The 26,085-nt window shown below is 43.8% G+C and overlaps 1 protein-coding gene across 1 annotated transcript in view; it reads right to left on the reverse strand.

The window, feature by feature from the left end:
* Positions 1-5,504: 5,504 nt before the first annotated feature.
* Positions 5,505-26,085, reverse strand: part of COL5A2 (collagen type V alpha 2 chain) — a 162,156-nt gene continuing 141,575 nt past the window's right edge. Inside the window, exons 39-55 of the mRNA XM_033168585.1 lie at positions 25,849-25,902; positions 24,441-24,548; positions 24,297-24,350; positions 24,044-24,097; positions 23,015-23,176; positions 21,852-21,959; positions 21,492-21,599; positions 19,380-19,433; positions 18,185-18,292; positions 17,037-17,090; positions 15,740-15,847; positions 14,086-14,139; positions 12,919-13,026; positions 11,600-11,891; positions 9,289-9,476; positions 8,214-8,453; positions 5,505-6,175 (exon numbers count right to left, since the gene is read on the reverse strand). Coding sequence (XP_033024476.1) covers positions 6,029-6,175; positions 8,214-8,453; positions 9,289-9,476; positions 11,600-11,891; positions 12,919-13,026; positions 14,086-14,139; positions 15,740-15,847; positions 17,037-17,090; positions 18,185-18,292; positions 19,380-19,433; positions 21,492-21,599; positions 21,852-21,959; positions 23,015-23,176; positions 24,044-24,097; positions 24,297-24,350; positions 24,441-24,548; positions 25,849-25,902 — 2,001 coding nt within the window. The 3' untranslated portion in view covers positions 5,505-6,028. The remainder of the gene's footprint in view (positions 6,176-8,213; positions 8,454-9,288; positions 9,477-11,599; positions 11,892-12,918; positions 13,027-14,085; positions 14,140-15,739; positions 15,848-17,036; positions 17,091-18,184; positions 18,293-19,379; positions 19,434-21,491; positions 21,600-21,851; positions 21,960-23,014; positions 23,177-24,043; positions 24,098-24,296; positions 24,351-24,440; positions 24,549-25,848; positions 25,903-26,085) is intronic.

Below are 26,085 nucleotides of genomic sequence, written 5' to 3' on the forward strand. Positions count from 1 at the left end.
CTTCTTCTCCCTGCTGCCCCATCACCCCCACCAATGATGGAGAAGAGGTGCCACCATCAACATTGATTTTGGGCAGGTTCGTGTCCACGCTGGACGAGAGTTCACCTGAAATCGGCGCCAATGGCAGTGGTGCTCCCCCACCAGCAGAAGATGCAGCAGGGAGCTCGGTGGCAGCAAAGCAGGTAGTGATAGCAGCAGCAGCTATAGTAGTAGTGGGACTTGTGGCAGTCCCCGTTTCGCCTCAAGCAGTGAAAAGGAACATGCTTCCCCTGGCATGTTCACACCCTAAAGCAGAGGTGATTAACCTTTGACCTTTTAGGTGCTGCTGGACTATAGCTTCCCTCATCCCTGACTATAGGCCATGTTTGCTAGGTGAGTGGGGCTGATGGGAGTTAGAGCTAGAGGGAGAACTCCTGGTTATTAAGAAGAGTTTCAGAGGGTCCATTGCAAAAGACATAAATTGTCAGGCTTCAGGGAATTGGCTTCCTCCCCCCTCTGGCAGTAGATAAGCAGAACAAAGGAAAGGAGTCTTCTTACCAGTTAGAAAACTTTAATGAGCACAGCAAGAGAACCAAGGATTCCTGCCCTAGGAATGGCGGTGCTCCCAATTAAGGGTTCCACCCACTTCCTCCCTATTCACCCATGTCACTACCACGTCTTGTAACCTGATCTCGTAACCACTGTGCTTTTGGTGCTGCCACCTTATCAGCTCTTCTTGACCTTGGGCTGAGCGGATGAATGTTTTCCAGGGACAGTGAATCTGTTAACTCTCTCTCTCCCAGCGCATCTTCTCCTAGCTGTTCCCCATCCAGTATCTCCCAGCTTCTGCTTTCTGAACTATACCCCTCTGCAAACCACTGTTCTCCTGCTCCTGGGAAGATTCAGGATCCTGATCAAGAGCAGGGAGAGGGGGGAAGACTCCCACCATTCGAGCAGAGAAGCCAGCTCCTAGGAGCTGAGGTCCCTTCACCCTCCCCCATGAAATATTTGAGGGTCCCCCAGAAAGTTAATGGGCATTGCAATTCAAATGGTCTGTGCACCACAGTACTCTAGGGCCAGGGCCTTCTCAGTACTGGCCCCGACTTGGTGGAACGGTCTGTCACAAGAGACCAGGGCCCTGCGGGATTTGGCATCTTTCCGCAGGGCCTGCAAGACGGAGCTGTTCCACCTGGCTTTTGGGTTGGTTTCAGTTTAACCCTGATGTTTCAATCTTTTGGTGTGATTGGTGGGCTACTTAAAAATGAGGCTGCAGTCTAAATTAAATTTTAAATTGCATTTAAATCTGTATCTTAATGAATTGTTTTATGTTTTTGTTGTGATTTTATTGGTGTTAGTCGCCCTGAGCCCGGTTTGGCGGGGAAGGGCGGGGTATAAATAAAAAAATATTATTATTATTACTCACCCAAATGGTGGGCATACACTGCCACCAGAGATGTCCCCACCAATGGTAGCCAGTGAGCCCCCTGAAAGAGGGGTGGGGCACTGAATCAGCATATGATTAACGGGATCTTGTGCAGGCCCTGTTGCTCTCACAGTAGACTTGATCCTGGTCTCTTCACCACATCAGTCTGCAAGCTGGTGCACTGTGTAGGTTTTTTCCCTGTACATACCCATCTTTCACTCTGGCTGTTTTGGGTACAAGGGCTGTGGATGGGGTACTGGTGGCCCCCCTCCATCATGCGCTGAACTTACCAGCCAAGGGTTAGGAATGCAGGCTAACATGCATGTATAAGCACAATTAAAGGTGAAATGCTACGACCCCTGATTCAAGAAGAAGTGCAGTTTGCTTTGAATCTTTCACTCTGTTGTGGATTTCCTCCTACAGTGGGTAGGGGTGGAAAAACCTGTCGGTTTGGGTTTCTCATTTTTACAGCCTTTAATTTCAGTTCTCATTTCTACATCCGTTCGAGAAATATGGAGATAGTTTTTAAAATCCTTGTAAAAATTCATCAACATTTTAGTGCAAATTTCCCCTAATAAACATATTTTTGTATGCAATGTGGCCTAATATACACATTTTTGCAAAGCAATTTCCCACTTAATAGAATACAATTAGGAATGTTATTTGCACCAATACATGCATCTCTATGCACAATTTACCCCAGTACATGCATTTTTGTATGCATTACTTGGCCAAAGAACTGCATTACAAAATTTGGAGAAATATGAATTCCAAAGGCTGGCTGTATTTCGGTTCACATATTGTTTTGGGACATGCAAGTTAGGAAGGATCAGGGCTTTTTTAGGGGGAACTCAAAGGAACTCCATTCCGGCACCTCTCAGGTGGGTGCCATTGCCATTGGGAAGTGTTCGTGGTGAGTTCCAGCACCTCTTTTTCTAGAAAAATAGCACTGGGAAGGTTTGCCTTTAAATGTGAACCTAATTAAAAAATTTCCCCCTTCTCAAACTTCAGGAGATGTTCATGTGTCTTTCCTGATATATTCCATGTAATTTAAACTGACACACGGATTTTATCACAATATTTTATTCAGCAACAATTTTTTAAAAATTGAATTTCCAGAGTTCCAAAGCCAGAGTTGTCAAATCCTGAGTTTCCAGATTTGCATTCAGTGGCAATCATTCAGATTGCTTGCCTTTAGTTTTTAAGCACTGTCATAAACATATATAACTAAAAAATAAAAAATCCCCTTTATAATTTAATTTATAAAATACTTTGGGTGCTACATTAAAAAAAAATAATCACAGGCAGCATAGTGCACGCTCACTTGTCACACACACACTTATTACACACACATACACAAATACAATACAATCCTGTTTTCTTCCCCCAGAAATAGATATCGTGAGAAGGACTCTATAGACAAAGGAAGCCACTACTCAACAAGAAACTTGTATTTAATTAAATGCTTTGCAAAGATACATGAATAAAGCTATGCGTATGGCTTTTCTTTCTTTTTGTGTGTGTTTATTTTCAAAAGAAACAAAACAAGAAACGAGAGAGCATAATTCTTCAAGAAAGGAACGGACCTCTGTATCCACATGCTCTGTGTAAAAAAAAAGATATGCTGATGTACACAGCATTCTGTATATGGTATAACCACAAGGGAGAAAAATGCACAGAATAACATTTTCTCCCGGACACCAGAAAACTAATACTAAATTCTACCAAAAAAAAAAAAATAAGTTGATGGCAACAGACTTTTATTTTCTCAGGATTTTACAGACACCATTTTAGCACCATTCCCTTTTTTTAATTAAAAAAAAACCATTTTACTTTATTATATTATATTATATTGCCCTGTCTTATATTGCCCTGCCTATATCCATTCTTGGAATTATAACAGAAGCATAGCACCTTGTTGTATCTAGAACAAACACTAGATTATTACATGCATCACCCAGCTTCTAGAGATGAGGTAGCTCATGCTAAGAAATGATGGACCATTTGCTTGCCCTGATTGATCAAGGCAGTTAAAGTCAGAATTTCCGGTGATGCATGACCAGTTGTTAAGCGAAAGTGTATCTCAGCAACAGTAATTTATATTAATACTTGGTTTTGGGGTTAATATATGGGAATACATGACAACACACGTAACACACTGGAGGCAGTAGGGAAATCCCGGTGTCATGAAGTCATTCGGGAGTTTTGACTTTGACCACAATGCAACAAAACTGTATCCACTGACTATAACTTAGAAGAGGTAATTTGCTCGTGAGGGATTGCTCATTCGATGGGCAACCAACCACCAACCACCCACTCCCAATCCCAACCACTGGTTTTGAATTGGAGACTTTGGGGGCAAAACATTACCAAACCATTGACCCATTAACAGTAATTGGAATTATGCATTTAGCTAACTACATTAGGTAGCATGTGTTGTTCTTAATTTTGTAGAATTCGAGCCTTAAGGAATGTGTACATCATCTACTTCAGCTCTCTTCACTGTGTCAGGGTACATAAACGCACGATATGCATTATTCCCTATGATCCCAGAGGGGTAGCCTCCATCAGAGTGCTTGACGGTTCACAAATGGTGGCCAGGACTGAAAGGGATGTCTATACACACTTGCAAATGGTGGTACACGGCTTTGCTTTCCTGATTTTGCTGCAGCAGTTGACAAGTCACTGTTTAGCTTTACAGCAGCTTGTTTCTTTCGCAGTAGGAGCCGCTGCCTCGAAATCGGGAAGCAGGGTTCCAGCTGCATCCGGTGCTGATCTCTACTGCATGCATATCTCTTCTTTCGGATCCTATCTGATCAGGAAGTCAATCAAAAGCAGAAAGGAGGCTGTTTCACAGATTCAATTTCCCCCCAAAAGTTTGAAATTGCTTAGCTTAAGGACGTTGCCCATGAGCTCATGGAAACTTAAGCCCTTTGTTGCATTAAGGATAGACTCTGACATTAATTTCCCCTCCTTACATCATGAAAGTGAGACAAAAAAAAATGCAAAAGAAGCGAGCCTTTGTAATATTATTGCCGTCAGAAAGCGTCTGATGAACGGTTGGCAAGCTTCCAATGACCTTTGCCAATTGGGTGCATCAGATTCGCATTCAAACATTTGGAAATTGCGGGCTCTCACACCTTTTGCCTATTTTCTGTGCTGTTTCAGAAGGGCATAAACTAAAGAAACAAGGAAATTAGCCCTGGCAGGATGCACATGAACACTACTGGAGGGTTAATATCAGTTAAATAACCTTGTTCCAACACACTTCCAAATGTGCACTGAATACCTACTATGGTTGACTATTGAAGCTGGGAGCAAAGCTGAAGCAATGGTGTTCTGTTTGGAAAGAGTATACCACACCTTTACAATTCATAGTGTGATGCACTGGAGGAATTGGTGGCAGCAGTGGTAGTGAAATCTCTTGGCAATGTTTCATTGAGCTACCTTGATGTTCAAGAACATTCCACGGCGTGAAAGTGCCCACAGAATATTCTGAACATTCCAGGTTTCGTGACGAAAGTGAAATCTCAGATTGGCTGTGGGAATCCCTCACATGAGCTGTAGGGACAGGAAGAGCTATATGCAAAAAAAGGTGACCCCAAACTGGAAAGCTAAGTGGGCCCCAGGAGATAGGGAATTTCCTTGAGTTACCAAACCCAGGTGCAGAACTGATAGTGGTGTGAGGGGGAAAAAAAGCTAAACAGCAAATGAGATGGACTGAAAAGCAGGGGTTTGAGGAAATGAGTTGTGGCAGAGTCATGAAGTTGAATGACGGAAGTCCAAGGAGAAAGTGGGACATGAGGAGACCTCACACAGGGCAAAGAGGACAGGAGTGGTTTTGTACCATTAGCAAGAAAGAAATGGAAAGGTAAGGGAGCTTTGGAGATTGTGGGCCCAGAGGCCTTAGGGGTTCCTGTGTCTAGAGCCCGAGGGGGCCTCTGTACCTTTAAGAGTTACATAGAAGGGATAATTTGACTTTTCTTCCTTTACCACAGCACTGTGACTTGGCTAATCTAAGGGATCAGTAGGTGGTTCGGGGTCAATTTCACATATTGATTTGAATTAACCAACCAGTTATTGGGCTGTTGGCTTCTTAAAAAAAAAAATATCAAGTGTCATAATCTACAATGCCTCACTGGTGCAGTAGTGAGTTTTAACTTGGTGGACAATTGATCGTCTTACATATACCCATCTGTTTAGAGTACTTGCTTCATGTGAATTGCGCCCATTTTAAACTGAGCAAAAACCCCATGTATAAATAATAATGACGGTGATGTTTTATTTATTTTTCAAGAAACGTATATGTGAGCTATTTTTGCATCAAAGGGTGGTCATTTGTCCTTTTAAAGTCCTATTACTTCTTTAAAAAAGTTGACTTGGGACAATTAAGACTGGAGGTGTGTAAGTCAGTAAAATAAATAACCTAAAGCAGGCCAGGGAATTAGAAAGAACTGTTATATACAATGCTGATTCCAATATCAGCCATTATTTCAAGAGTCTCAGGATTAACTTCACTCAGTCTAAGTTCTTGTGTTTTGTTGCTGTTGTTTCCCAATGCTTGTGAATATGTATGTCCCCCCCCCTTTTTTATTTATTTGTTATTCTTTCTTTCTTTCTTTTTTACTACACAAAACAAACTGGCCCAATCTCTATTCCAAACTCTTGGTCTGCACTTCCAATGTCCACTGGAGCAATGTCGACTATAGGTAAGCGTGCCACATTCTGCGTTTTGTATTCGAAGACAGTGCTGCCCACGTTTCCGTTGCGTTTCTGCAAGAGAAGGAAAACAAGAGAGGCTATTGGTCAGATCCTCTGCAAACCAAGAAGAGAACTAGGCCTACCTAGCCAACAAACATGTGCTATGCTGGGTGCAGTGAAGATCTTTGCACAGCGCATAGCTAAACTATGGAACTCGCTTGCACAGGAAGCAGTGACAACCATCAACTTGTCTGGCTTTAAAAAAGAATTGGACACATTCCTGGACAATATGGCTATCAATGGCTGCTAGCCATGATGATTATGATCTGTCTCCACAGCTGAAGGCAGCAAAGCTTCTGAATACCAGTTGTTGGGAACCTTAGGAGGGGAGATTGTTCTTGTGCTTAGAAAATAGAAACATCATCTCCCCACCCCACCCTCCCACCCATCCCACCCACTTCCTTCCCCCCCTCTCCCTAATGTCTCAACAACTAAAATTGATCTGTAAAAATGTTTTATGGAAAAATACGAGAGACATTATACACACGTTGTAAACCAAGAAAATATTTAATTTAAAAAAGAAAGAAAGAAAAAGATTCTCCTTGAGGGTTTCCCTGCAGACATCTGGTTGGCCACTGTGAGAACAGGACGCTGGACTAGATGAGTCTTTGGCTTGATCCAGCAGACTCTTATGTTCTTATGACCAGCTCCAGTCTGTTGCACATAGACGCACCCCCATAGCCCTCCTTAGTTATTACAATTGCCACCAATCGGTAGTTCGCTTCGGAAGTGAGGAGCAGCTAAATCCGGCCTCCGACAACCGAGGTGGGCTGCAATCTGATACACACATGTCCTGAGCGTATAACTGAGAAGATGTGTCCCAAAAGGAGTGCCTGCTATTTAGCATACACAAAGGTCTGTGTGATTATATGCTGCTGTGTTAAAGGACAGCCTGGTTTGTACAGAAAAGCTGTTACAACACACCAGCAACAAAAGAAGGACTGTTGAAAAAGAGGTGCCAGAACTCACCGCTCATCTCCCTTGTTCTCTTAGAATGGCAATGGCACCCACCTGAGAGGTGCCAGAACTGAGTTCCAGCTGGAAAACAGCCCTGACTAAAGCTCAGTGACAGAGCACTTTGCCCCAAAAAGGTTTCATCCCTGGGGGAGAGGGAGACTATTTTCTGAAACTGACGGTCAGTCATATCTTGGTTTCGAAAAGCTTAGTTCTTAGTGCTTTGGCTCCCAAACGCCACCAACCTAGAAGTGACTGTTCCGGTTTTCAAACAGAAGAGTTTGGATTTGATATCCCGCTTTATCACTACCTGAAGGAGTCTCAAAGCGGCTAACATTCTCCTTTCCCTTCCTCTCCCACAACAAACACTCTGTGAGGTGAGTGGGGCTGAGAGACTTCAGAGAAGTGTGACTAGCCCAAGGTCACCCAGCAGCTGCATGTGAAGGAGCAGAGACACGAACCTGGTTCCCCAGATTACGAGTTTGCCGCTCTTAACCACTACACCACGTTGGCTCTCAACATGGCTTCTGCGGCTTCCAATTGGCTGCAGGAGCTTCCAGCGGCCAATCAGAAGCAGAGCTTTGGTTTCTGAGTGTTTTGGAAGTTGACCAGACTTCCGGAACGGATCCCGTTTGACTTCCAAGTTACAACTGTACTGAGCTAGATGAAGGAAAGGACTGACTTGGTATAAAGCTACTTCTTGTGTTCCTATATTTAGCTGACTCTTGGCAGGCAGATAAAATTGCCAGTTCATACCGTATATCGAAGCTGCTATGGGCCTTTGGCGTGTGTAGCATCATTGTGACTGCCCAAGGTATGTTAAGCTTTCCCCTCCACTCAACTGTCATCTGGCTGTGATGACCAATTAAGTGCACAGGGCCTTCCTTGCACCCAATGGGTATTGCTTCATTGTGACTGGGAATTACACGGTGCAACTGGTTGTGGTATCATCCCCCCCCCCGCAATATTTCAAAACCCAATGCTGTGGGGATATTCTCTTGCTGAGAGAAGCTTGTAGTAAAATCCTATTTTGCTTTATGTCTCATTATGAATGCACAGTGCTGAAAATGCAAAACAAAGAAACCCGCCAACTTACACTGCAGCTGTCTTGAAGGACAGTGTATCTGAAGCGGCTGTTTCCTTCAGCTTTAATCTCAAGGTCATTAGCTGCCTTCAGGACCACAGCTTTCTTCAGGTTCTTGGCTTGGTCATCCATGTACCCTATACTGTTCTTGCAAAGGTAGGTGATATTCTGAGAAGCTTCTTTGGACAGCAAGCGGAGGAAAGTCATTTGAGTGACAGCTGTGTTGGGCGACTCACTATCTCCGTAGACAAACTGCAGAGGTATGAAGAAGTGAAAACTCATTTACACAACTCTAGATAATATCTTCTCCTCCCCCCTAAATCCATGCAATTCAGTTGAAGTATAACTGAAACAGCTTGCTACACAGTATGAGGAATTTAAACTTAATATCTGAAAGACCGTCTCCTTCCTCCCCTCCTTCTTGGGTGTTGAAATTGGCAGAGGAGGACCTCTTAGTAGTTCCACTGCTCTCAGAAGTTTGGGAAGGTGTGGTGGCCCAGGAGAAGACATTATCCATGGTGGCCTCTAAGGTGAGGCGTGTTTTTATGCTGGCATTTGGCTCTGCTTTGCTGCAATTTGTTACTACTGTACGTCACTAAATTGCTTTCGTCGTTCTAATCCGCAAGCAAAACTGAGAGCTTTGGCTGCCAAATTGCCAATAATCCATCTAATACATAAAATAAATGCAATACAGTGGTGCCCCTCTAGAAGAAAATAATTCGTTCTACGAGTGTCTTCGTAGAGCGAATTTTTCGTCTAGCGAAGCGGCAATGCAGCGCGGAGGTTTTCACGCCAATTTTTTTTTTCCCGTCTTGCGAGGCAGCCCCATTGACTTTTTCGTCTTGCGGGGCAGCCTTCCGCTAGCGAATGCCGTTCGTCTAACAAGTTTTTCGTCTAGCGAGGCATTCGTCTAGCAGGGCACCACTGTACTAATCAGGCATATTAATAACTAAATGTGCTTATATTTTTCAACTCACCTAGATTTATAATATTTTTTTCCCATTATGGATTATGGTACATTTCTAAAAACCTCCAAAAGACAATGATGAGATGAATACCCCCCCCCAAAAAAAGCAACTTTAATTACCTGTGAACCTCTATTCATATCAAGTCCATACCATACGGGCTTTAGGTCAGATGATCTACTAGTCCACCACGTTTTACGTGGGATGCTAGCTGGGTTGGCAGGTATACACGATTCTCCTGTTTCCAAATTGCAGAATACTTTGATAGCATCTTCCACACAACCCTGATTGGGATCAATCCAATATTCTCCTGCAAAGATCAAACAGGAAAGTTTAAAAGCGAGACAAACCAACAATTACTGGTCCAGGTTAGGTCCAGTGAGTAGGTCGTAATTATCACACACAGGTTTCTTCCAGTAAAAGTATAAAATGGAGTAAACCAGTTATGTAAGGCAACAAGCAAACGCGTAGACATCTGGAAGTAAATCCCACTGACTTATTTCCAAGTAAGTATGCATAGGACCATACTACAATTCTTCTGGTTTAATACCATCCATTCAAGAATGAGTCACCCAGCATGGTGGTAATGTAAACAAATGAATATGGGGCGTCTTTAGAGAAGGGGTGGAAAGAGAATTCAACAGTCAGCAGAAGGAAGGGGGAAAGCTCCATATACAAAAACCTGAGAACAATTGAACTAATCCTCAAACACTACATTCATGTTGCCAATCTCGGGACAGGTTAAATTGGTTTTTTATACCATGTTGCCTTTTTATTTTTATTTTTATTATTAATTGAATTTATATAGCGCCCTATACCTGGAGGTCTCAGGGCATTTCACATAAAAAGATCACAGTATATAAAATAAAAATAAAAGCAATAACCCAATAATAACCCCCTCCCCCCAAAAGAGATGCATTTTAAAAGGATATGGGATGTTGATCAGGTCAACCTAAGGCTTGGTTAAAAAGGAACGTTTTTGCCTGGCATCTAAAGGTGTATAATGAAGGCACCAGGCGAACTTCCCTGGGGAGAGCATTCCACAGATGGAGAGCCACTGCAGAGAAGGCCCCGTTCTCGTGTTGCCACACACACACCCCAGGCCTCTCGAAAAGGACCTCTGGACCTTTTCAGGTGATATTCGAATATGGCTGCATAAAGTTTAATATTTATGGCCTTGGATCTCAATTTAGTCTTCCACAAATTCAAGGGTTCTTTGCACCCATGGAAGACTCTTGACTTTTGCAGCTCCTTTCACTGTTCCAGAGAGTGCTACAGTCCAAGGGAACAGATTTTCGTAGGGTTTGAAGGCTTGCAGTGGGAAAGAAGAGCTGGTGAGAGTCACCTCTTCCATCTCATCTGGCAGTGGAAGGAAAGTCAGGAGCCATGTCATTTTGTTACATTTATTCATTCTTATAAGTTTATTCCACTCTGAAGACTCTAGGACAGAGCTTTCCAAACTGTGTGTTGTGACACATTAGTGTGTCAGCTGCAGTGTGTAGGTGTGTCGTACGAACGCTCCCCGCACTCCTCCCAGGGCTGGAAAGGGGTTAGTTTACCTCCAGTTTGCCAGTAAAACTGAATTACTGTGTTGTGAAATGATGCATGTCTAAACAATATGTCACCAACACGAAAAGTTTGGAAAGCTCTGCTCTAGGAGGTTGCAAGAGATTTGGCTGAAATATTTGATAACTCCATCGCGGTTAACCAATTTTTCTTAATTTGTGTTGATAAGTTTAAGGGAAATCGTTTTTCTTAGAAACTGTATTAAATCACTCCAGCAGACATTGTAGAGGGGTTTTTTTTTGTTTTTAGATGAAGAGATATGAAGCGAACTGCAATTTTTGCTGTTCTCATCTGCTCTAGCAATTCTTAGACATTCTTGTCTTATGGACCACGATTCTGGCTTACTTCCTCCCTGTGGACCACCACATTTTCTTATGTTATGGCTCCCATTGTTGTTGTTCAGTCGTGCAGTCGTGTCCGACTCTTCGTGACCCCATGGACCAGAGCACGCCAGGCACGCCTATCCTTCACTGCCTCTCGCAGTTTGGCCAAACTCATGTTAGTAGCTTCGGGAACACTGTCCAACCATCTCATCCTCTGTCGTCCCCTTCTCCTTGTGCCCTCCATCTTTCCCAACATCTTTCCATGGAGATGGAAAGATGGCTTCCATATGAACGGCTAATTAAAACCCAGTTTCTTCTACACTCTGACACAGATGTATTGAACATGTAGGGTAAAGAGAAAGGAGAACTGCTGCTACATAGCAGATAGACATTGCTATAGGGTTGTGTTTCTAAGACCAAAGACCCGTTCAGTGCTGTGGCAGACTGCAGAAGTTTTAATTCTACATCAGTTGATACATTTGCCTTCATCAACAGTGGCTCTGACAGCCCGCATGCATACATACATAGACAAACATGCACGTACCACTCTTCTTGGATGGATGACACAGCCTCAGGTCATCACAGGTGCGAGCTGGGTGTTTCTTAGATCCATCAGGGCTACGCATTGTTTCGATCTGACTACTCAGCGACTTCAGTGTGGCATGGACTCCCGGGTCTGTTTTATTGTTGTCATCTGGGGCAGCTTCGTCTTCTGTGAATTCCGGCAGTGGATCGTGCATCATATCGTCATAATGTCCCATGATGTCCCCAAGTGCAGCGGTGAGATGGCCTGGGGGACCAGGGGGACCTGGGGGACCTGGGTCACCTGGTGGACCCTAAAGGTAAAAGTAGTGAGAGAGACCAGACACCTGATGACTCAGTGAAATGCCTGGGGGCACAAGCTATGAAGGGATAGCATTCTAGCTAAGTTGCTAAACAACACCTAGGTGTGTTGATCTGGCATGCCCAGCTGCAATGGATTTGCGAGTAATGGAGGAGGGATGATTGCATTGTCCCAGCAAAAAAAACACTACAGTTACTGTATAGCTAAGCAAACAACTGGACAAATACTCTGATACAGAATGATGGTCTGAAGACTACCTAATCCTATGCAACGTGGCCATGCTGCCTGGGGCGATGGAAGTTGTAGCCCCAAATACCTGGAGAACAGCAGGTTGGGAAAGACTGCTATACAATGTGCAGCGAACATTTACCTGGGAATAAGTCCCATTAAACTCAAAGAGTCTTCCTTGATCAGGCATGTAGAAGATTGTGCTGTCAATTAATGAACTCACTTTCCCCCCATAAGCACTCAAAGCAGTTTGTAACAAATCAATCTAATTTCATCTGGTGCTAACCGATCTAATTTCAACACAGTGCTGTTAAACACTGTCGAAATCGATCTAATTTCTTTTTTTTCTTTGACATAATAAATAAGAATAAATAAATAAAAATAAAAATGTGCACCCCACCACTGAGACCATTCCATTGTAACTATCCAACCTCCCAAAATTTCAACACCTCTTGCGATAGTTTGACCCCTTTCCGCTTTCACAGTACAAATTCCACAAACACCCTCCATATCTCCTCAGAATAATTTCTCCTGCACATTCCCCATCTTACCTTAATGGCACATGTTAATTTATCATTAATCCCACAAAATCAATCTAACTTCAACACAGTGCATACCTTTTCCCGCTAATCTCCTTTGGAAATTAAGTAGAGAGTCGCTTGCAACAAAATTCCCACTAGTAAAATTACTACCAATAGCCATCTTACTTTTTGCACCAGTAGTGGGGTAAATGCTGTACAAAACCCTAAACTGATACAGCCCCAACCCTCCCTAAATTTCCCATTGTTTACCTCAGGTCCTGCTTCTCCTAAAGTTCCTCTTACACCAGGAGGTCCAACTGGCCCGTGTGGTCCAGGATTTCCTTCTTTACCTGAAGGCCCAACTGGACCTGGAGGGCCCTGCATTGGGAAGGAATTTGCACATTAATCACCCACTTCAGCTGTTATACTTCTGGCTTTTCCTCCGTCTTATGTACCCCAACCTTATACTGTATACAACATTAATGACTCGCATCAAATGTAACTGATCTGTAGAAAAGACTCTACAACCTGAAAATGGAGATTCTGCACATACTTCTGTAACCCAATAAAATCTTTAATAAAAACTATTTTTGTTAATCTCTGGACTCTGCTATACAGCTGCAAATAAAACATTTTAAGTGTGTTTTAAGTGCAATATACAATGTGACACTAGATGGCGATGGCGAGCCTTATGGAAAATTCAATGCAAAAAAAGCATTTTCAGAATTATTTTTATATATGTGTAGACTCCACCTCTGTATTTTAAGGCACAGATGCAGAGCTAAGACACTGTTTAATTTGGCCTTGCATCTACTTTTTATTCTCCATTTCTTAAGTTTCATGTTGCATCATATTATATGGTTAATTTTGTTGCTAAAAGAGTCATCTTGAAAGCTGCCCTGGGAACAGGGCAGCGAACAAATGCTATAAGTAAATAAATAAAATCTAACCTGGCATCTAAGCAGGTAGGGCATGAATAACTGACGGCAAAATCTGTCCCAACTATCTGTGCTTTCTTCATATGCAAAAAAAAGGAGTGAACTGGGAAATATAACTTAGGGTCATTAAAGATGTGCAAATTAGCACACAGGGCACACACCATTTGCTCAGTGAATTCCATTCATCTTTGTACACAAAAAATTCCAAACATTTCCATAACCTTGAGGGATAGAACCTTGTTATTTGGGATTGAAAATTGAGAGCCTCTGCAAGCTAACTTTTTTTTTTTTTTGGACAAATCCAAGATTATATTTGGAAAAGAATAGGACAAATAGCCTCAAGCAATAACCTTGCTTAATGAAAGTACGTTGTAATCCCCATGCAAAGTTCATTTACTTTGAAATCAACAAATCACCATCTGCACAACAGCAAACTTCCAACAGGGGAAAAAAAATATCTAATTGTTTCCATATTGTTTTTCATATCTGATGTACTCACTCTAGGGCCAAATGGACCTGGAATCCCAGAACTGCCTTGTTCACCAATAGGACCCTGCAGGGAAATAATATGGGTGAGGCATTATTTAAAATAAACATTATGATAGTGTTGTGAGTTTGGGTGTTAAGCTGTGTGCCAGACTCCTCCAATCCCTGGATCCTGCAAGTGTTAGAATTTAATCAAGGCTTAATTATTGGAATAGCCAGGTTAGCCTCCTGGTGAGGTGATAGCCTGGGTGGTTCCCTTAAGTGGGAATTAAGGGGTTAAGACAGTAAATGGGTGGAGCCCCCTCCCTCAACAGACTGAGAGAGTTGAGGGTGCAGGGAAGGAAAGCAGAAAGCTGGAGAGAGAGTCAGAAAAATATTTGAGAGCAACATTTGATTTCTGTTTGAAACCTGAGGCTATGGGAGAGAAAAAAGACCTTTTTGGGGTGTTAATGCTGTGAACCCCTCTATCACAGGCTCAGGTAAGTAAATAAAGCATATAGAATATCACCCCAGTCTCTGCTGTGCCTCATTCCCAAAGGAAACACGAGCCCTGGGTTTGGGACTTTCGTTTTCACTTGCTTTTAAAAAGTGAATGGTTATTTTGTTAATAATCCGCCCTGGGACCTTATAAAAAAGAGTCAGTAAGAAATATTGGGTTTTCTCCAACTAAGTTATACACAGAGTAGGCACACTGAAAAGAATGGGTTTAAGTTAGTCATGTGCACAGGTTTCAGTGGGTCTACTCTTTGTTTGACTGACATTGGATACAACCTCAAATAAATAAATAACGCAGTTCATCATAAGAGGATGCAAAAGCAAAATTACCTGGAAAATGTTGCCTATTGTGTTATATGCCCAAGCTTGTAAATAGCCACTCATCTACTTGCCTGTGGCAAGAGCTTTCCAGGCAAAGGAGGAGGAGGAGGAGGAGGAGGAGATTTTGATGGGGGGATTTGTAAACTAGAAGGGACTTGATACTCATCTCTTTCAAGTTCTCGATATGGCAAAATATTTGCATTTTGGGGTTGAGGGCAGGCAGATAAGAAAGAAAAATGTGTTAGTACATTTTATTTGCAAGACACGCAGAGGACCCTTTGGAGTGTGGGGATGCTGAAAAGCAAACAGAGCACACTGCCTGCATGAGGCTGTCGGGATACATAGAATGTTGTGTAGCCTAGTAAGTCTGCAGGCTTGAGCTTGCTTGAAAAGTAAAAGAGGCTGATGCAATAGACCTGCAAACCTTACTGTGTCAGAGTGACTCAGCAAGAGTGTGCTGAGAGAAGATTGGCTGTTGTCTTGTATTAAAGGGGAACCTGTTAAGCAGGGTGTTGTGGTGTAGAGAGGAGTCAGAGAGAGTTGAGAGTGAAGTTTTCCTACTTGTCTTTGTATGAACTGTCTGTATGTATATAGCTCACAATAAAAGAATACTGCAAGGAAGAACCTGTGGCTTTTGCAATTCTCTGCTACAGCGCCTTGGAGCAATCCGCGACAGAGGCTGCAGTGAGGAAGGGGGGAAACCCTTCTATCAAAAGTAGTAGGAAGAGCATGCACAGTTGCTCCATATATACAGTGGTACGCAAGTTCCAGATCAGAGATCACAGGCAACAATGGAATCTTTGAATAAAAGTAAAGGCAAAAAAAAAAAAAAAATACTGATAAAGACTCACAGGAGGTCCAGGGAGACCTTGAAGACCAGTGAAGCCTCGGTGACCCTTCTGTCCCCTATCCCCTCGATCTCCGTTGTCCCCTTTGTCACCACGAGGACCTTGGGGACCCTAAAAGTTGGAAGGGGGCAAAGTTAAGCATAATTCATGGATTTTAACTTGAAGGGTATTGCATGAGGCTTAACACTGACCTGATGATCTATAATTACAGCACCCCATCTAACACCCCCTTTGGAGGTAGGATGTCTCTGAATATCATGCTTCTGGGTTTTTTCCATGGGCATCTGGTTGGACTCAATGTGCTACTGGCCTGATCAAGCAGGCTTTTCTTCCATCATTACATTTAACAGTGACACTGACCACGTGCTTAAATATCTCCCAGGGACGCAAAAGGTGTACACTTAGATTGTTCCCAAAATAAGTAAGAAAATTCTCCTAGAGCAATGAAGCCATAGTTGCAATGTTTTCTTTCCCCCTCTCTTGCAAGTTTGCATAATAATAATAATAATAAACCTTGCAGAATGGCCTTTTGCTCTCTTTATTAAGAAACAAAGATAATTTCTAGCTTCTGGTTAATTCTGTTAGCTCAGAACTTTGAAGGGAAGTACATTTAAGAACATTTGTCTGCTGGCTGCACTTGTCAAACGGTGGAAGCATCTGAAAAGAAAGATTTTGCTATTGATTCAGCTTCCATAAGCTTGAGTTATATTCAGCTAATAAATACAAATACAAACCCTGTGTATATTTACTAACTCACTTTTAATCTACAGTACAGTCGTAACTTGGATCTCAAACACCTTGGCGCACGAACAAATCGGCTCCCGAACAATCAAAACCCAGAAGTGAGTGTTCCGGTTTTCGAACGGTTTTCAGAAGCCAAACATCCGGCACGGTTTCCGCAGCTTCAGTTTGGCTGCAGGAGCTTCCTGCAGCCAATCAGAAGCCGCGCTTTGGTTTCTGAAAGTTTTGGAAGTCGAACGGACTTCCCGGAATGGATTCCATTCGACTTCCAAGGTACAACTGTAAAGGCATGGGCCGTATCAAGGCAAATCCCAAATTGCTTGTACGGAGATTCGGTTCATGAGTAAATTTAGATTAATTTAAAATATTGCAATGGTTTACTTGCATTAAGTTGGTTGGACCGAATGCAATGTTATCCCTTTATTTATTTTTTAATAGCTGATTTGAAACTGACATTAATTTTGGAAAACTGCTAGAAAGAACTGTAATGGTCTGGTATTTTTTCTGCCCCAAATTTAACTCATTTACAGCCAGTTAAAAGTACTCATGTAGGACATACAGGCAAACCTCGTTTTCCAGCACGACCAGAAGGGCCCATCGGACCTCGAGAGCCCTACAGGGAAATGAAAAGTGGTTTCATTAGTTTATTCATGATTGATGCCATTATTTTATCAACTTCATTACCATGTTTATAGTTCATTTACATAGTATCTCTATGGTCACCAATGACACTTCATAACAGCAGGCACTATCTGAGAAACTGGAACAGCAAGCCTACCCACCAAGAGAGAACTACAAGAGTCACCTGTCTCCTCCACGCAGGACCAGGCCATACCCTTAGCCTCACAAGTGACTCCGTTCTAATATGAAACTTGCCTGGGGAGAAGGGTGGGTGGGGCTAGGGGCTCAACTGCTTTATAAGTGCTCAGTTCTGGGCTGCTGTGTTGCCAACCAGGAAATTAAGAGTCACATACTGTTGTTGGACTCCATCTGTCTCGAAAAACAATGGAGTGCACCTCCGGGGGTGATGTCAAACTGCTGTCTTAGCAGCACCCAAGTGACCTCTCTCTTGGATACAAGCCTGGGCAGTGTGTAAGGAGGTCCTGGGGTGCTAAGTTGACAGCCTCATTGATGTGGTCCAAAGCAAAGCAGAGCAATACATTTGGCACCAGTTTGGCTGCAGGAGTTGCCAGAAGGAGGCGTACAAGGCTCTATCCAACCATCTTTGGGAGTCCACTCCGGATTTGTGTAGGGCTTACTCCTTAGTATTTTCTTCTCCTGGAGATGTCCCACAAGGCAGTGGATACAGATTTTTTACTTGGGGGTTACTCCTAAAGCCTTTCTCACAAATGATTATAGCCGCAAGGCAGGAGTAGTTGAGGATCAGTTTTCCTTCTCCTAAATGGGCTACCTTCCCAGGTTGATGAGCCCCATCTGCCCCACACTTCCCTCTATAGCACATGCAGAAACCACCTTCATAGCCGTTGGAACCCACTACTGGTCTCAATCCACTGGAGCCTGTCTTCACATGCAGTGGAAGTCCCTAACTCACCGAGGGTTTGAGACCCATCGGTTACCCTCACCTGGTTTAGCAGCCAGTTGAAGCCGTCGACACACGATGACAGCCACAGGTGAGAACTGAGCACAGGGTGGGGACCAAGGGTGGAGAAACTACGTACGAAGACAAAAGGAAATGCCCATACTTACTGCTTCACCCCTTAGTCCTGCATCCCCTGGAGACCCAACTGGCCCTGGAGTGCCTGGAGAACCCACAGAACCAGGAACGCCTGCAGGTCCAGGTTCACCACGGTCACCCTGCAAGAAAAATTACAAATAACACACACACACATACACAGTGGAACCTCGTGTTACAGACAGGATCCATTCCAGAGGTCCGTCCATAACACAGAACTGACGCAAGCTGAAGTGCCGCGTCTGTGCTTGCATGAAGTGTGATTTAGCACTTCTGCGCATGCGCGAGCGGCAAAACCCAGAAGTAACCCTATATTCTCTGAGTGACAATCCTTACTTAGCTAAAGCAGCACCTTATGAACACAAGGCAGAGGTATTAGCAGGAAGACCCAAATAATTTTAGGGAGCAATTCTAAGCAGGGAAGAGGAAATCCCCAAACAGCCCAGTGAGGAATGTGCCCATTCAATAGCCATAGAATGGTGAGTGTCTGTCTGGTGGGCAGGGGAATTGAAAACCAGGAGGAAAGAGGAGCGTAATGGAGTATCCTGGAAACGGACATTGCTAATTGGTTGGAAATCTGAACAAGATCATTTCACACTGCAACATGTTGTTGCATGCCCTTGCATGAACTGAATCAGCAATGAAACCACCAGCATGGAGGGAGAGGGAGAGGGAGAGAGAGAGAGAGAGAGAGAGAGAAGATGGAGTAGAGTCATTCTCCTCACCTAGTAGAAAATCTGCTTCTTAAACTGACATCTCATATCCACATGGACAATATCAACAGTTTATCCATGCAGAAAGGTAGATCAGCCACAAATATGAGCAATGAGGTTGTCTTAATAATGAGATGTGCCAACTATATTTGGCATGGTTTGTATGTAAATATGGCATGTGTAAGTACCACCACTAACCTTCGGCAGTCCTGATACAACAAATAACAGCTACTAGCAGCTTTTATACTCAAGGAAGACCAATGGTTTTGTGGTGTGACTTGTAGCTTCTAAAACTTTGGAGACGATATACAGACCCTAACTGAAACTATGCTTAAGTTTGTTTTCTTGACTATACACTTTCTTATTTGAAGCTCTTGAGCTTTGAAACTGGCTTCTCTTGCAGCAATTCAAAGTTCAGATTGTGATTTAACCCAAAGACATAGAACACACCAAAATTTACAGCACAGCTCCATATAATATTGTGTACTATTCTTACCCTTTCTCCAACAGCTCCATCTCGTCCTGGGGTACCATCATTGCCAGCAGGCCCCTACATCAAAAAATAAAGTCAGGTGTAAACAGTGGCACTGATTATGTCTTAAACAGTGCAGTGTGCATGGGACTTCCCTTGAACACAGTTTGGAAACTGCAACTGAAGTCAGGGCTGTCTTAAGCATATGCAACGCTGGGGTGCAAAGATTCCCCCCAGGTTGCCCAGCCCCAGGTGCGCAGGACGATGGAGCCGGCCAGCCACCTCAGCGTCTCGCTGGCTCAGTCGCCCCTGAACTCGCAGCACAGAGCTGCCCACAGCAGAAGAGCCCACCGCGGGTGAGCTCTTCCCCAGACTCAACTCTCGACCCCCAGACTCTCGGACTGGCACCCCTGAAAGCCCGGCGCCTGGGTGCCCCGCACCCCTAGCGCCTATGGGTAAGACTGCCCTGAAGTACAAAATTTGCAGGCAGACGCATACAAACTCAGCTGTGAGGATTTGCGCTTTGATAATATATTGTCAAGGAGAAAAATTCAGTATAATTCACTTCCCTCAAAACACTTCCCAGCTACTGTCAAGACCTCAAAAATGACACAGCAACCAGATCATAATACTGAGACAAGGCCTTTTGATAATGTCTGGCAGTTTTAAAACAACTATGCAAGCTCTCTGTCTATTTCTGAATCCAAATCAAGCTGCCAAGCATAACTAAGGCATTAAATGGCTTGGGTATTCCTTAGTTCCCCTACTCTCAAAATTTAGGTAGTTGAAGATCTCTGAAAGTTTGTGTCCCCTCAGCCTTGGAGCCTTCATTCCAGGGAGGCATGACCTTCACCGAGCCCAAGGGTTTTCCATCACCAGGCAAAAGCCTTTACATTTGTGCAGGCCTTTAAGCTACTGTCTTTTTACAACCATCTTGCCCCAGATGGTTGTTCTGCTGCTCCGCTTTTACCTTGATATTTTTAGGTATTACTGTTGTTTCAAATTATGCACCACTTGGTTCGAGGGGCTTTCAGCTAATTAAATCGTAAACATACGCTTCTGTGAATCGGGACATTTAATCAATGCAATTACTTACTATGTCATACATTTACAGTGGGTATTTTTCCCCCTCAAGAAAAATAGGTACCAGAATTCACCATGAAGTTGTAAATTTGCTGGGTGACTTGGGGCAGCCCTGAACAGATGCCAGAGTAACAATAGAGGTGCTAAAAACCACAACAAGCCAACACCCTAGCTAGTTTGGGGGGGTCGCCCTTGGTTCTGGTGTAGGTTAAATAAATGTGCCCCCGCCTCCCTTTTTCTCTTAGATTCATGTGGGTGGCTACGGCAGCTCGGAAGGGCCCTCGCACAAATGTGCATGTATGCGCCTGGCTGGAAAGCTTAAAGCCCGCCACCGCTAGACGGGAGACAAATTGAAGAAAAAGAAATGAGAATCGGCCCCGCGCCATTGCTCGACGAATCTTGGCTAGGAGCAAGGTGGAGTCACAGATCTGAAAAAAGGTGTTTGCACATGCTGGCCAGCTTCCATTTAAAATTGAAGTGTTTGCTTTGGGCTTCTCAGAAGTACATAAAGGCAAGAAGCGGGTGAGGGGAGCGGCGGCCCGTAATGGCGCCCACCTGAGAGGTGCTGGAACTGGGCTCCAGGGCAGCGGCAGAGCATATGCCCCCGCTGCCCAGGGCGAGCGCGCTCCTGAGGGAGGCGTGGCACGGAGGTTGTCCTCCCAGGCGTGGTTTAGCCGCTGAGGTGCCTGGAGTGGTAAGCGCGCCCTGCAGCCAGAGGCGGAGTGAGCCACCCACAGGGGCGGAGCTTCAGCATGCTGCCCGCCCGCAACTCCCAAGCCTCCCCCGAGCTGTCCAAACGAAGGGGAAAGGGGGGTGCCACCGACAAAGTGGCGCAGCTCCCCTCCCTTACCCCGACAGCTTGGGGTAGGCTTGGGAGTCGCGGGCGGGCGGAGCACTGAATGTCACCCCACTCAATGAGGGCACACGGGGCGGTCTGCTCCCACCGCCCCCACCTCCCCTCCTACGCCCCTGCTCCAAGGCGCTCTGGCTGAAAAAATAAGCACTATACCTATATTTCTAATATATTACTGTAGCCTAGAAAAAGCCACTTACTTCTGAACCTGCTTCACCCACCGGGCCATGAGCACCTGGAGGACCTAGTGGCCCAGAAGGTCCTTTATCTCCTGGTGGTCCTGTTGGGCCTTGTTTTCCTGGTGTGCCCTAGAATGAAAAGAAATATCATGCCTATGGTTAAGGCCACTGAAGACGCATATTGTGAAACATACAACTCTTTTCATATTGGGAGTAAATCTGAATGCGTATCAGTGCAGCATTAAGAATAACTACCACGTGTGACATTCAGATTTTTGAGTTGTTCTACTAAGCGACAAAACAGTGGAGGGGGGGACTAGCACAACCCAAATCTTACAGCCTATGGAGAAGAGACTAGGATCACGTTTTGCTGATACTCACAGCAGGACCAGGTAGCCCAGGCATGCCCCTTTCTCCGCGTTGACCTGGCATACCCACAATGCCTCTCTGGCCAGTAGTTCCAGCAGGGCCTGGAGGACCATCAGGACCCTAGGAGGTAGAAGTGACAAGACAAGAAAGAGGATTGCATTGCAGACTCTAAGATGCATATTTAACCCCAGTGTACAGCTTTAGTTTGTTTTAGGGATAAAGGGGGGAAAGTACTACCTGTGCTGTAAAGAATAGCAACTGGGGAAGATGTCGGAACAAGATGCAAAAATGAAATACTGTAATGCCACCAGAAGGCCCCAGTTTTAAATAAGAAAAGAACAGACATGAAAGTTTTCAATCACGTGTTGTCACGTGTGACTTGTGAGAAATGGTTTGAAGGTAATGTATACTGTAAGAATGGAATGGAATAAACTGCATTTCAATGATGGGCGTCTTTTGTACTTCCCTTTAGCTCATTCCCAAACAGACCTTGGCCATTTGGGTAAAGGCCATGGGAGAACTGACTATACCAGTGGGGCTCAAAGTAGGAGTGTCCATGTGTCGCGTGCAAGGCTTGGGAGGAATTTTATGTTGGCCAAGATGGGAAAGAAAAATGGGGGAAACTGCAAAATTTGGGGGGGGAGGAATTAGGGCTGCTGAGGGTAAAGGACCATAAGAAGACGAAGAAGAAGAGTTCGGATTTGATATCCCGCTTTATCACTACCCGAAGGAGTCTCAAAGCGGCTAACATTCTCCTTTCCCTTCCTCCCCCACAACAAACACTCTGTGAGGTGAGTGGGGCTGAGAGACTTCAAAGAAGTGTGACTAGCCCAAGGTCACCCAGCAGCTGCATGTTGGAGGAGCGGAGACGCGAACCCGGTTCCCCAGATTACGAGTCTACCGCTCTTAACCACTACACCACACCGGTGAGGTCATGAGAGAAGAATGGCAGCCATGGCACAGAAAGGCAGAAACTGACATATCTTTGTTCCTCCTGGGGATGAGATTTTTGTTTGCTTATAAAATGTTTCTTGCTGTTAATCTCGTTCAAGGAAGCCAAATGACTGGATCTTCCAAACAAAAACAAAAACAAAACAAAATACATTTTGGAAAGGAAAGCTTTGTTTTATCTATTGCAAATAGAAAACCCTCCCCCAAGCACCGCTCCAAATTACAGTTTGTCCATCTTCTCCTGAGTCTCCTTTGTCTCCAGGACTGCCAGGTGGCCCTGCAGGACCTCGATCTCCTACTCGACCATGAGAGCCAGGATCTCCACGAAGACCGGGAGGACCTTCTTTGCCTGGTTCACCAAGAGGCCCAGCTGGGCCAGTAGCTCCCTAGAAATTAAAGTTTGGGTTACAACTGAACGCAAAGGTCTAGGTGTTTTCCAGGCAGTCTCCTTTCCAGGCACTAACTAGCTTTTTTTTAAAAAAAAAAAACAATCTGTGACTATTTTCAAATTCTACATAACAGCCTCAATACTGAGCTGTCCCTTTTATTTATTTCATGAACTGGGTAAGGAAATACAGCATATGCTCCCAACACATATTGCTTCTGACTTAGAATTCACTTAAGGGTGGGACAGCATGTCACCTTCAACTTCTCCTCCACACCCATGAGAGGCAGATGACCCCAAATCTAGACATTGGCAAAGCGGTCCAAATTAATTCGAGATGGTTTCTTGCATGAATAATACCTTACTCCAGTGGGGTGTTAAAAACAGACCGTGTGCCCTAGTTACAACCAGTTTATAACATTATGATCTTGCCTCCAAGAAACTTAGAGAAGCACACACGGCATGTCTTCATTTCACAACCCTTTATCCTCACAACAACCCCGTGTGTGAGAAAGTCTTAAGCTGTGAAAGGAAGGAAGAGCATAGGTTACTCAGTCTAAATTTAGCACTCAACCCACTTGGCTAAACAAAAATGGTAGGGTGTTGTTCAATGCTGGTCAAACTCAGAACCAACCTATTGAAAGCAAATGATGATTTCTGTATATATATGTAATTCATAAATGCTGTACAATTTTTGTTTAAAGAAGAATTATGAGAAAACTTAATAAAAATCATGTGCAAAAAAAAGAAAGCAAATGATGCTAGATTTGTTTTAATAAATTTGCATTAATTTAGAATGTATATACTCGGGGTTGTTGTTTTTTTTTAAAAAAAATAACAATCTCCAAAAAAAAATGTTTCAACTTACGGTAGGTCCCGGGGGCCCTACTCTTCCAGCAGATCCGGGGAATCCTGTAGCACCCTAGAAATAAACAGACACAGACAAGACATGAGACATGAAAAATTGCACCGTATCTATAAAACCAACATCCATATATCATGCATTTCATTTAATTATCATAAGCAAAACACAAATCAATATCAAGCAAGGCCTAGACATTCCCAATATTGTTATTAAATTAAATTAATAAATTAAATTAATAGAAAGCGAATCTGCTTACTGGGGGTCCTTTAGTACCACGGCCACCTTTTAGTCCAGGAACCCCAGAAGGACCCTGAATGGAAATAAGAAAACAAAGGAGACATTCAGTTGCTGCAATAGACAGAAACCCTGCATCATCTTTCCCAGCACTGCTTTTACTTACTGGTGGTCCATGAGACCCTGCAAGACCTTGGGGTCCTGGAGATCCAGCATCTCCTTTCTGCCCAGGCTCCCCAGGTTCACCTTTCACACCTGGTTGACCGTCAGGCCCCTGTAAACATGCATACACAGAAGGAAACACCACGTTAGAGACCTTCGGAAGGTTCCCAGCTTTTCATTCTAAACACCAATAGATTACCAAATAGCAAAGTTCACTTGTTTATTTAACACATTCACATTACATTGGACATACAAAGTTGCTTATTTTTAAGCTGCTTTATTTTTCACTTTCTAAAAACATACATAACAAACAACCCCCAGATACCCACATCCCTCAAAAAAACGAAAACAAAATTTCCTGCACATACAATGTAATTAATACAGTAAAATGTTAAGGTTGCATGTAGTTTGGAATTGATTGCTTCATTTAGATGTCTTCTATTCTCCACCAAAGAAGTCGCCTTATACTGAGCCCCAAAATTGGTTCAATGAGGTTGACACTGAATGGCAGTGGCTCTCTGTCAAGGCTTCAGGGAATCCCATCTCTCTCATTGTGGGTTGCCAAGAAGCAGAAAAACCAGAAGAGTTCTTACCAAGTAGTTTATTCAGAATTCACAGAGAGAGACGAAGGAATGCAGTCTCTCTAATGGCATTGCTCCAAGTAAAGTCCCACTCCTTCAGTCCCTCCTATTCTATGTCACCCCTGCGCCGGCTGATCTGTGCTTTCTGCCTCTGAGCTTTCTGTTCTACTACCCTCAAGGTACTCCTGGTTCTGGGAGAGGAGGGTTCAGGAATGCTTTCAAGGGACACTGAGTCTGTTAGCTGTCTCTTCCCCTGGTGCTTCTTCTTCCTGCTGCTCCCCCAATATTTCCCAGCTTCTCCCCTCTGTAGCCTCTGAACTATGACCTTCTGCAAACCACTGTTCTAAATCTATACAGTCCTCCTCTTCTCAGGAAGGTGCAGAAAGAGGGGGGCAGTGGTTCCCACCATTCCTCCTCAGGCCAGCCCCTGACACTCTCCAAGATTTCAGGCACAAACTTTTCCCAGTCCAACATGGAAATGCTGGAGATTGACCCTAGGAGGCCCTGCGTGAAAATGCACATGCTCTACCTCTCAGCTATGGCACATCCCTATACTGATAATTAGGTAGACCACAAATAAAGGAAATTCAGTTGGGTACATCTGAGTGGTAAACGCATAAGGCCATAGCATCAAAGGGCTTCAAACTGTTATCAGCAAAACGTTTTAATGACTTGCATTTACTACTGTTCTAATGGTTATTTTACAAATGCTAGCAAATAACTCATGTTTTAAGAATCTTTCAGAATAGTCTAGCATCTTACTGTGCAGAAGATAATGTGGAAGCCAGAAAAGGTGGTGATTAAAAGAAACTTATTAGAAAATTCACATACCTGGGGACCAGCAAAACCAACTGGACCAGTTGGGCCATTTTCACCACGGGAACCCTGAGAATGAAATTTGGAGAGAGAAAATGGTTTTAAAAGGATATTCGAAACTTGCTTCTAAAGACATAAAAATGCAGGTCTCTATAGTGAAATAACATGAGCAGAACAGGAATGATTCTAAGGAATTTTCTCTTGAAAAATAAGTTGATTTTATGCTACAGCTACACTTGTTACACCATTTCT

The sequence above is a fragment of the Lacerta agilis genome, chromosome 1, assembly GCF_009819535.1.
Source record: "Lacerta agilis isolate rLacAgi1 chromosome 1, rLacAgi1.pri, whole genome shotgun sequence".
Taxonomy (NCBI): Eukaryota; Metazoa; Chordata; class Lepidosauria; order Squamata; family Lacertidae; genus Lacerta; species Lacerta agilis.